Source organism: Garra rufa, chromosome 7 (assembly GCF_049309525.1).
Source record: "Garra rufa chromosome 7, GarRuf1.0, whole genome shotgun sequence".
NCBI classification, from domain to species: domain Eukaryota; kingdom Metazoa; phylum Chordata; class Actinopteri; order Cypriniformes; family Cyprinidae; genus Garra; species Garra rufa.
The window spans coordinates 48330923-48343834 of record NC_133367.1 but is presented as its reverse complement, the minus strand read 5'-3'; the positions used below and the strand labels follow the sequence as shown (position 1 = coordinate 48343834).

Genomic DNA, 12912 nt, shown 5'->3' with positions numbered 1-12912 from the left:
TTTGGCCTTTTTATACACTATCACTGTCTTTAACCATTCAGCCACGTTAAACGTTTTCTGTATAAATGGTTTTCTATCAGAGGAAAACACTTAACATGCATGCACTTTGTGTTCATATGCTGGGCTGCTTGCCTGCACATCATTAGCATCATCAGTATACTGGGTTTGACCTTTTAATATTTTTTTTAATGCATTAAGCCACATTAAGTTTTTGTTTATAACTCTATGGTAGGTAAATGCTTAACATAAAACTATATGCATTGCTTTCATATTCTAGAGTCCTCTGCTTGCAAACTCCTTTTAGAAAGGCAAAGGATATCCACAGTGTTTTAGGGTGAATAATATTGCATTTATGTTTAGACATTTAGCAGACGCTTTTTTCTAAAATCGACTTACGAAAGAGGACCTGGAAGCAATCAGAATCAACAAAACTGCAGTCACATGCAAATGTTATGACAAGTCTCATTTAGTCTAATGCAGTGCACATAGCAAGTTAAGTTTTTGTTAAGAAAACAAGCAGTAAGTAAATTAATAGAGTCTAAAATATTTATTTTATAAAGAATGTAATTAGAATAGAGGGTGCTAGAGGATCAAATAAATACAGTATAATATAATATTTTAGTCATATAAACATTAGTTATTATTGAAACCCAAAGTTTAAGTATTTGAAAGGAAAAAGTATTGGTATCGGTATCAATATCGGCGATATTGGCCCTGTATTTACTTGGTATCGGATCGATACCAAAATTTGCAGTATCGCACACCCCTACTGGCCGCTGCTTCCGCCACTTTACCCCTATTTACCCGAACAGCGCCCCCCGCAAACAGAATGGTAGATATTGGGTAGTGACAGTAACACTGACAACGTGTAAATTAATCATTTTGTGTTGTAATAATGTCGATATTGTAAGGAGTGAAAGTATCTCCTCATGGATTTAAAATACAGTACGAACAGATGGCATGCAGCAAAACAACAAAACTAAGGGATCTTCAAAGAAGACTAAACAACCCCCCTCTCTTCACCCCTCACTCTCACACCTCTGACCCTAAAAGCTCTTGGTGAAAGTCACTATAAGTTCCACATAGTATATCTTTGTGAATATATTGTCTTTCCCTTTCATGTTTGATAACATTTGAATGGTCTCTGTGCGATTGGTAAAATGGTCTCAGTTTCATAGCAGTCACATATACTGTAAGAAAGATTGAAAACTTCCATAGAATTGGGTTTGCTGCTATTGGGTGTGTTTTCCCTTTAGGGGCAGATGGGATGGTGTGACCCTGGGTTGCGTGACTTCCTGACACATCAAAAGGTCTTTGTATTTACAACTGATAGGAATATTTGTTTGTTCTGGTCTGGTATATAAGGCAAGTGAGGAAACACAACGGGGGGATCTTTTGTAGCCAAAACCCCCACACTGTATGTATGCGAGGGTCTCTGGAGCTAAACCTCCAGGTCTCTCTCATGCTGCAGTGTGTCTCTCTGATAGTCAGGTATGCCTTTCCCACTCTTAGATACATCTTTGAGTAATTGAGGTTATGTAATTATCTAAAATTGAAACTGAATTGGGTTCTTATTGTTTAATTGTGTAATTGGCATGATATATTTTACCTGACAAATAAAATGTTATATTTGGTTATCATGATATGTCCTGAGATCAATGACTAGTAAATTGTGAGGAGACTTTTGTTATAGACATTAGGTCCTCCAACGAACGAATAATTGAAAATATGGAATGTCTAGAATAATCAAGTAGTTTAATTCATAATCGATATTTGTGATAACCTTTTGATTGGAAATACAGTCTAAACTTAATGATCACTTAAAATTGGAGTCAGATTAGAACGGAGCTAGACTAAAATTGAAACGCAAATCTTGAAGCGCTGTAAAAGACCGAACATGCAGCAAACCTTCATCCAGATCGCTGGAACTTCATTGTCGGGCCAGTGAATCGGTCCTTTCAATATCGATATTGGCCGTTAGTGTATCGATTATTTATTGCGACAGAGAGCACAACAATATATTGCAATATCGATTTTTTTCCCCACCCCTAATATTTATGATAACACAATTACAAATAACTTAATCAGAAACATCTGTAGGTTCAATCAGTGTGAAGGGGCAAATGAATGGATGCAGTAAGTGTTGTCAGTGCTAGTGAATAGATGTAAAACAAAACATAATGCCACAAATTGGAGCGCAGCTCTGGCCAACTGCCCGAACAACAGCGGAACAGCGGCGCCGACGAACTCTCGCACGTTGTTTAAATAAGAGCGATGAAGACGCCCCAATCTGAAACCTACAACAGACAAAAAGACACGAAAACACCCAAACCAAAACAACGCAATCCTAACATCTGTTAAAGGGTGATTTTGCTGCTCAGCGCATTTATTCGCTGTCAAACTGCTGTTGAAGATTAAAGATGACTTCCGCTTAATAACTTTTCAGTTTAAAAGTCCCAAAGTCACTTTTTACTGCTCACTCATAAAAACAGTCTCTTGTCGCCATCTAATGGCAGAACAATGTAACTAAAATCACCATCACGAATACACGCACGTTTCTCAATACTAAACACTATTATTAAATACATAGTTTAAAATATTATATATTTTTTTTATTTATTGAGTAATAATATTTAATAAATAACAACAACAGCCATCAAAAAGTTGATTGGCAATTCAATCAAGAGTAATGGCAGTTCTCTGGAACAAATAATTAATTAATTAAGATTAATGAGACCAAAGACTACCCGTTATATTTACCCATAATGAATTACATGTCAGGTGTAACCACTACAGAGACATCAGAGGCAGCACTAAATTCCAGAAGATCTGGACGTGGTGAGAGCGCCCTTGAGCGGATTGATGAGTGCAGAACGCCCCCTGAGGAAATGGGTGTCACACGTCCAATAACGATGACGTAAATATTCAAATATACGTTATCATTATTAACAAACTGCATATTTCAACTATAAACAAGAACATTCCCACCTGAAAACCACTTAAAACTACATTTCGTTAAACAAAAAGAGTAATATTTATAAAATGATACAGGATTTGCACGTCTGCCATGACACTCGGTAAAAAACGGACCCAGCTAGAACGAGCGGAATGATGCAAAAGGACATTCCTGTAGTGATACCAGTACAATATCTCACAGTTATCAACCAATCAGATTTGAGAACCAGAATGAACTGTTGTAATGAAAAAAAAACTATATATATATATATATATATATATATATATATATATATATATAGCGCGCGGGCATGGATATCTGCGTGCATAGTTAAACTGCGTTGCTTTTAGGAGCGTCAATTCAGTTGTTGCATATAGTTTAATGTCTTTATTTCAGGATTATCAAAGTAAATTATAACTCAAACTTGAGATTTGACTGAGGCACAGCAGATTTTCTTTATTTTATCTTTATTTTGCACGTGCCCCAGTAAAAAGGGTCCAGCAACGCACCTGCCCTGAAACAAACCCGGCGGCTTCATAGCTGCATCCATGTTTGCACGTCTCGTTTGATGTGGTCATTTCAGAGTAGGCATACACACAGGTTGAAGACTCGTTCTCGCCTCCTCTGGCTAGGTATATATCCGCGCTAAAATATCAAGGTAAAAGTCATCATAGCTTGCGTAGTTTAGACCCAGCTCTCAACCCAACTTTGAGAATAGATTAACGGCGATATTTTTTTTTATCGCCCGATAAGAGTCTCACGTTATATATATAATGTATATGTATATAAATGGGATAGATATTTTTATTAAAAGTGAATGTTTTCTTTCAGATGGATCACCATCGCTCTAACTCTGACTGCAGTGATGATAGTGGTGCCTCAGATAAGAGTATTGATCATCCTGTTTCTTTTAACAGTAAGTTTGGGAATTACATTATGAAGTTTCAAGCCACATTTGTCTTCACAGAAAGCAGTATCTAATGTCACAATATAACAATAAATGACAGGTTATGTATATTGTCATATATTTTCATAATCTTTGAAAATCTTTGTTTACTGTTAAAAACAGGTGACGGGAATCAATTGAATGAGATGCAGTAAGCTTTTCCTTGTTAATTTCTATTAGCAAGCTAAATAATATTATCTTGACAAATCTGCATAAGTAGCAACTTCATACAAAATAAACTTACGTCAAATCCTGAGCACCCCCTCCCACTCTCCATCTCCGAAACAATTTTCTCTTTTGCAGATCACGTTATGATGCCACTCTAATGAAACATGGTCCTCCAGTGCTTTACCGACTGAACACAAAAAGAAGTCAGATTGATGGAAAAGAGACAAAGGTCAGACAGTGGACATATGGACAAAAGGACAGAAACAAGCCGAACAAAGCTATTCTGATGGTGGGAGAATCTGGTGCTGGGAAAACAACCATGATCAACACCTTGGTTAACTACTCACTGGGAGTGAAGTTTGATGATCAAGAGTTTTATCAAATCGCTGAAGAAACTGAAGGTGCAGATCAATCACAATCCCAGACTTCTGAGATCACTGTTTATGAGGTGTTTGTTGAAGAAAACCCAACATCTCTGACCATCATTGACACTCCAGGATATGCACAGACTGAAGGATACGAGAAAGACACAGAGATTTCTGAGTATCTGCTCAAATTATTTTCCGATGAGGATGGGATTCATTATATTGATGCTGTGTGTTTTGTGATGAAGGCGTCCCAGAATCGACACTCTGCCAAAGAGATTTACGTCTTTCACTCTGTTCTGTCTATACTTGGTAAAGATATAGAGAACAGCATAGTGTTTCTCATGTCACAGTCAGATGGATTACCTCCAACAGATGCTCTTAATGCCATTAAAACAGCAGAAATACCCTGCAGAAAGAATATGAACGAACAGCCCGTTCACTTATTGTTCAACAACCGACAGAAAGACCAAAGAGATGAACAGTATGAGTCAAAGTACAGGTCAGCCTGGGAAATGGGAGAAAATAGCATGAATCAGTTTTTCACACTCCTGCAGGAAAACAGCAGAAAAAGTGTTGAGATGACATTAGATGTTCTGAAGGAGCGAAGACGACTTGACGCTTGTGTCAACAACCTGAATCGGCTAATCAAAGAGAAGGAGCTAAAAACTGAAGATCTAAATGAGATTCAGAAATCCATCAGACAGAACAGAGACGACATTCAGAAAAAAAAAAAAAAAAATCAGTTCACAGTAACAAAAAAGGTCAAAGAAAAAGTCAGAATTCAAAATGAATCATGGAGGAACAGAAATGCCACCTGCTGCTCTGTCTGTCAGGAGAACTGTCACGTGAAGGGCTGCTGGTGGGTGAACAATCTCTCATGGTGTGCAGTTATGGAAAACAACCACTGCACTGTGTGCACAAGGAAGTGTCATTACAGCACACATGTCCAAGAGAACAAAAAATATGAGATGAGAGAAAAACATGTCATTATGACATTTGAGGACCTCAAACAGGAGTGTGAACGCACTGATGACCATCATCCTGAAATCAGCTTTGACAAGCAAATGTATGAAAATATTAAAAAGGAACTTGAAAGTATCATGAAAGAGACTGAGATGAAAATGAAAACGGAAGAAAAACTAAAAAGTGATCTGGAGAAGATTAAAAATGGAAAGTCCAACCTGCTGAATGAAGCTTATATCAGCATCATGATTCTGTCTAAGATCGCATTAAAATCAGACAACGCTTTCACTCTTCAACATCTGGATTTCTTGATTCCCAGACTGAAGGAGGAGGGAAAAGATGAATGGATGAAGAACCTGGAGGATATGAGAAAAACTGTAGAAGAACGGAGAATAATGGTGGATTCTATTTGTGTGCTCGAAAATCCCTCTAAACATTAAATTAATATATGTAAAAAATCCGACCACACAAAATAAAATAATAATAATAAATCTAATAAAAAAAATAAGGTCGCCGACAGGTTTTGAGGCATATCGGTGCTCGTTCACGCCAGAGACAATCACACAGTGTGAAGCCGACACCCGTGAAATATTTGACATGCTAATCTGGACCTGTCGGCGATTCAAAAGACAGCAACATCCAGGCCAGCAGGAAGTTGGAGGAGGAGTTACGAAGGTATAGACCACAATATCAACAAGCATAGCTTCGGCTTCTTTTCTTTTCGCTGCAAATGAGTGCACATGCAATTTGTATGACAAGCTTCTTGCGGGCTACCATTTTTTATAATAATCCCAGTCTCAAGTGACAACTTGCACACCTGACCTTGCGTTGTTTCCATGTCACTGATCGCGTGTTTGGTTGTTTGCGGACCGGGACAAAGTTGTCGGTGATTCTTCGTATTGTAAAGTCATGCAGTGTGAAACCCCCTGTTGCCGATCCATCCAGCAGCGTGAACACAGCAACGACAGAATGCTACCCCGGATAGTCATGCAGTTTGCTTTGAAAATCGTGCAGTCTGAACTCGGCATTAGGCTACTAATGTCGAATATTAGGATTAATTATTGTAACGGTCAGTTGTTTGTGAACTACATCTGGTGTAAAGGGTGATCTATTTAAGCCCACTGAAAGGCATTAGGTACATTTTTGATCTTACTTCAGTTGACCAACGCCTGTAAAGAGTTCATGTCAGCTCTAAATAAACATATAACTGATAGATTTTCTATATACTATGTAATCATCACAGCTTGAAATTTATTTAATGAGCTCGATTCTGAATACATGATATTAGCTAAGTGCATAATCTGTATTACTTTAGAACTGTACTTTTTTGACATATGGACATTACACTGTGTCACAGTTATGAACTCTTTGTGTTTTGTTTCACATCAGTTTTGTCATCTATATTGGTTTAGTTCTTTTGTGTTGGTTCATTCAGAGGTTCATTCAGAGGTTGCCCGTTTCATAGCTCAGGAGACTTCACTGCTGTGGGTGTCGCTGTTTCGCTGTTTCCCTGCTTCCTGTTTGCCTCGCTGCAGAGTGGTCTGTTTGTTTGTAACGTTAGCTCTCTGCAGCTTCGTTTTTCTACTGGATTTTCTACTGGATTCTCTATCTTATTGTTAATTCTGCCGTTTTAAATTGATAGATATAGCTTAATTTAATTTCTGGTCTTATCCATCAAACTAATCTGACTAATTTGATTGTTCGCCTTACTCTATAATCACGAGTGCAGCACGTTAGCATTCCATAGCCGGTTAATTTGCCGCTTGCACTCCATTCACGCTTTTAACTCTTGTTTACTATTTTTAGCATTGCGCTGGCCGGTTAACTTGCCATCTGCGTTCCATTCACGTTTTTATTTATTTTTTTTTCTCGTGTTTAATATCGTTAGTACTCTTTTAGCCGGCTCCGTTCCGTTTTTTCTCCCCCTGATCTGTTCTTCAGGAACTCTAACAACATTGGTAAGTTGAAATCATTCTACAATCACGGTGAGTAATGGCTTCTTCTCCTACAATTGTAGTCTGCACTGCTTGCCACATGTATAGCTTATCTATCTCTGTCAGCAGTGAGCCTTATACATGTGATAAATGCAGGAATATAGTCAGGCTGACAGAGAAGATTTCAGAACTAGAGTCACGCATCCAAACTTTAATGGAGGATAGTAAGAATGTGAGGGCCTTAGATACGGTTTTGGATGCGACTAGCTCAGAAAGCCCTGTACATTGTTCGGTTCCTGTAACAACGCCCATGCAGCAGGGCAATTGGGTGACTGTGAGGCGGCATAGTCGCGGGTCAAAACACCGCTCTTCCGTTCCGATCAGAACATCAAACAGGTTCTCCCCACTCAGTGAAGCACCCACTGAGAAACCTGATGAAAGTGCTCTAGTAATTGGCGATTCTATTGTACGGAACGTGAAAATAGAGACACCAGCCAACATAGTCCAATGTTTACCGGGAGCCAGAGCGCCTGACATCTTGGCAAATTTAAAAGTGCTGGCTAATGCTAAACGTAAATTCAGTAAGATTGTTATTCACGTCGGCGCTAATGATGTTCGACTTCGCCAGTCGGAGATCACTAAAAATAATGTTAAAGAGGTGTGTGATCTTGCAAGTACGATGTCAGACACTGTAATATGCTCTGGTCCCCTCCCGGCTTACCGTGGTGACGAGATTCACAGTGGACTGTGGTCACTCCATGGCTGGATGTCAAAGTGGTGCCCGCGAAATAACATAGGTTTCATAGACAATTGGACAAGCTTTTGGGGCAGACCTGACCTGTTGAAAAGAGATGGTCTTCATCCCTCCGGATGTGGAGCATCTCTTCTATCTAGAAATATGGCACATAGTCTTAGAGTTTGCACTTGACTCACTGGGGCCCAGGTCAGGAAGCAGACAGACTGGCTAAACCGACCGTCTGCTAGCCGCCTCACGTCACAGAAATCAGTTAATTCTCAGCACATAGAGACCCTTTCACCTAGATATCACTCTATAGAGACTGTGTCTGTTCCCCGAGCTAGAAAATACAAAAAACGCCTGAATCAAATCAAGACCAACAATTTAATTGATGTTCAACAAATAAAAAATATATATAATACAGAGAAACAATTGATAAAGCTTGGCTTATTGAATATCAGGTCCCTTTCTACGAAAGCACTTTTTGTAAATGATATGATCACTGATCATAAGCTAGATGTGCTCTGTTTGACAGAAACCTGGCTAAAACCAGACGATTACATTATTTTAAACGAGTCCACCCCCCAAGATTACTGTTATAAACATGAACCGCGTCTAAAAGGTAAAGGAGGAGGTGTTTCTACTATTTATAGCAGTATTCTCAATGTCTCTCAGAGAACGGGCTTCAATTATAACTCGTTTGAAGTTATGGTGCTTCATATAGCATTATCCAGAGAAACAAGTACTAATGATAAATCCCCTGTGACGTTTGTGTTAGCTACTGTATACAGGCCACCAGGGCACCATACAGACTTTATTAAAGAATTTGCTGATTTTCTATCCGAATTAGTGCTAGCCGCAGATAAAGTCTTAATAGTGGGTGATTTTAACATCCATGTTGATAATGAAAAAGATGCATTAGGAACAGCATTTATAGATATTTTGAACTCGATTGGGGTTAGACAACACGTGTCAGGTCCTACTCATTGCCGAAATCATACTCTAGATTTAATACTGTCACATGGAATTGATGTTAATGGCGTTGAAATTCTGCAGCAAAGTGACGATATCTCAGATCATTATCTAGTCTCTTGTATAATCCAGATAGCTAAAACTGTTAATTCAATTCCTTGCTACAAATACGGTAGAACCATCACTTCTACTACAAAAGACCGCTTTGTAAGTAATCTTCCTGACTTATCTGAATTCCTCAGCATATCCAATAGCTCAGAAAAACTTGATGATGTAATAGAAACTATGGACTCTCTCTTTTCTAGCACTTTAGATACAGTTGCTCCAGTGCGCCTAAAAAAGATTAAGAAAAACAGTCTAACACCGTGGTATAACGATCATACCCGCGCCCTAAAGAGAAAAGCACGAAAAATGGAACGCAGCTGGAGGAAAACAAAACTAGAGGTTTTTCGTATTGCTTGGCGTGAATGTAATTTATCTTATAGGAAAGCATTAAAAACTGCCAGATCGGATTACTTTTCGTCTCTCTTAGAAGAAAACAAACATAACCCTAGGTATTTGTTCAATACTGTGGTTAAATTAACTAAAAATATAGCAGCAACAGGTTTAGACATTTCCCAAAAGCACAGCAGTAATGACTTTATGACGTACTTTACCTCCAAGATAGACACTATTAGAGATAAAATTGTAACCATACAGCCGCCCGCTACAGTATCGCATCAGATAGTGCGTTGTAGATCTCCTGAGGAACAATTCCATTCATTCTCTATTATAGGAGAGGAGGAATTGTATAAACTTGTTAAATCATCTAAACCCACAACATGTATGTTAGACCCTATTCCATCTAAGCTACTAAAGGAAGTACTTCCAGAAGTCATAGATCCTCTTCTGAATATTATTAATTCGTCACTATCATTAGGATATGTCCCCAAAACCTTCAAAATAGCTGTTATTAAGCCACTCATTAAAAAACCACAACTTGACCCCTATGAATTAATTAACTACAGACCAATTTCGAATCTCCCTTTTCTGTCAAAGATACTAGAAAAGGTAGTATCCTCACAATTATGCTCCTTCTTAGAGAAAAATGGTATCTGCGAGGATTTCCAGTCAGGTTTTAGACCATATCATAGTACTGAGACTGCTCTAATTAGAGTAACAAATGACCTGCTATTGTCAAGCGATCGTGGTTGCATCTCTCTATTAGTGCTACTGGATCTTAGTGCCGCATTTGATACTATTGACCACAACATTCTTTTAAATAGACTTGAAAATTATGTAGGCATTAGTGGTAGTGCACTGGCATGGTTCAAATCGTACTTATCTGACCGTCATCAGTTTGTGGCAATAAATGAAGAGGTATCATTTAGATCGCAAGTGCAGTATGGAGTACCTCAAGGCTCAGTGCTAGGGCCATTACTTTTTACGCTTTACATGTTACCCTTGGGAGATATCATCAGGAAACATGGTCTTAGCTTTCATTGTTACGCTGATGATACTCAGCTCTATATTTCTTCGCAGCCCGGCAAAACATATCCATTCGAAAAACTAACAGAATGCATAGCTGATATTAAAAACTGGATGGCGAATAACTTCTTACTGTTAAATTCTGAAAAAACAGAGGTATTAATTATTGGACCTAAAACCTCCACAAGTAATGACCTAAAACACAGTCTAATACTAGATGGCTGCTCTGTAAATTCGTCGTCATCAGTTAGGAACCTAGGCGTCCTATTCGATAGCAATCTCTCCTTTGAAAGCCACATTTCTAGCATCTGCAAAACCGCATTTTTCCATCTTAAAAATATATCGAAATTACGACCTATGCTATCAATGTCAAATGCTGAAACATTAATTCATGCGTTCATGACCTCAAGGATAGATTATTGTAATGCTTTATTGGGTGGTTGTTCTGCACGCTTAATAAACAAACTCCAGCTGGTCCAAAATGCAGCAGCTAGAGTTCTTACTAGAACCAGAAAGTATGAGCATATTAGCCCGGTTCTGTCAGCACTGCATTGGCTCCCTATTAAACATCGTATAGATTTTAAAATCTTGCTAATTACTTATAAAGCCCTCAATGGTTTAGCTCCTCAGTACTTGAACGAGCTCCTATCGTATTATAGTCCTTCACGTCCGCTGCGTTCTCAAAATTCTGGCAATTTGATAATACCTAGAATATCAAAATCAACTGCCGGCGGCAGATCATTTTCTTATCTAGCGCCTAAACTCTGGAACAATCTACCTAACACTGTTCGGGAGGCAGACACACTCTGTCAGTTTAAATCTAGATTAAAGACACATCTCTTTAACCTGGCTTACACATAAAATCATTAACACATTTCTATAATTCAAATCCGTTAAAGGATTGTTAGGCTGCATTAATTAGGTCAACCGGAACCGAAAACACCTCCCATAACACCTGATGCACTCGTTGCATCGTAAAAAGAATGGCATCTACGCTAATATTAGTCTGTTTCATTCTTATTCCGAGGTCACCGTAGCCTCCAGACCCAGCCTGTATCCGGATCAGATGGTCACTCCAGTCCCCCGGATCCAGTCCGTACCCAGCTTAGATCGTGGATCACCACCTAGAGATGACTTCAATAGCCGTGGATGTCAACCAGATGAGCTCCAAGGCGGATCATCAATTAAGACCTCGCCAACCTTGACGGCCATCGGCGCTACACCACAGGATCCTGATGAGTTCTCTACAATCAGACATTGGTACAAACTGTTGTTTGGTCTGGCCAGAGGAGAACTGGTCCCCCGACTGAGCCTGGTTTCTCCCAAGGTTTTTTTCTCCATTTCTGTCACCTGTGGAGTTTTGGTTCCTTGCCGCTGTCGCCTCTGGCTTGCTTAGTTGGGGACATTTTCCAGCGATATCGTATACTATTTGAACTGAACTGACGATGATATCACTGAATTCATTGATGAACTGCCTTTAACTGAAAATTGATTGTTACAATAATGCGTTACTTACACACTATTGTGCTGTTTAAATACTGTGCAGTTGCTTTGACACAATCTGTATTGTAAAAGGCGCTATATAAATAAAGGTGACTTGACTTGACTTCATTCTAGTTCCTGTTTGTCCTTATTTGGTTATGTTCCTGTTCTCATAAGTTCATTATAAGTTTACTCCCTTCACCTGGTCCCACTTGTTTTGTTTTTACCTTTTGTGCACAATGTGGATTATCTTCATATTTCTAGGGCTAGCCCGAATAGCATTTTTGAGCTTCGAAGCTTCGCTAGTAATCAACACCAAACATTCAAAGCTTCGGAGGGAGGGACTGAATTTTTATTATGTGAGAACAGTTCATCCAATTGACTTAATGTGTGATGGGTGTGTTGCTGTGCACCCAAGGGAGTGCAGTGTCACATTTTGGTGCAATATGGACACAGACCACGTTCAGAATTAATGAACTTTTAATAGAGCATTAGGAGTTGTAAGTGGCCCGCCGTACACAGGCAGAGCTTATATGCTTCGAGAACGGACACTGCGCTAGTGATACAAAACACACAGGTCTGTTAAGAGCAATACTTTTAATAAGGTTGCCTAACAGTTTTTTTAACAAACAAATCACTCCCAAATCAGAAATTAGCAGCACAGTAATTACTGACACACACACACAAAAAAAAAAAAAAAATATATATATATGTGATGTGCGGGTCAATGTATAAACAACCCGAACCCGACCGACGTTTTCAACTAACCCGCCCGCAACTCGGACCGCAAAATAAAACAAAAAAATATTGTACCTGACCTGCATGTTTAATATTTGCGACTGACACGAGCGATTATATGCGGCTATATGCGTAGGAGATGTGTTCACTGTCAAATATCATTTGGCATTAATTGGGTAATT

At 38.9% G+C, this 12912-nt stretch overlaps 1 protein-coding gene across 1 annotated transcript; it reads left to right on the top strand.

The window, feature by feature from the left end:
- Positions 1–2765: 2765 nt before the first annotated feature.
- On the top strand, positions 2766–5841 carry LOC141338210 (uncharacterized). Its single transcript, XM_073843758.1, has 2 exons — positions 2766–2917; positions 4206–5841. Exons 1-2 carry the CDS (start codon positions 2766–2768, stop codon positions 5839–5841), a joined length of 1788 nt encoding a protein of 595 aa, XP_073699859.1.
- The last annotated feature ends 7071 nt before the right edge of the window (positions 5842–12912 follow it).

Excerpts from the sequence above, each read along its gene's own strand:
- LOC141338210 (XM_073843758.1), top strand. The coding sequence starts at position 2,766 with ATGAATTACATGTCAGGTGTAACCACTACAGAGACATCAGAGGCAGCA. Across the intron at positions 2,918-4,205 it reads ACACGTCCAATAACGATGAC|ATCACGTTATGATGCCACTC; the intron begins GTAAATATTCAA and ends TCTCTTTTGCAG.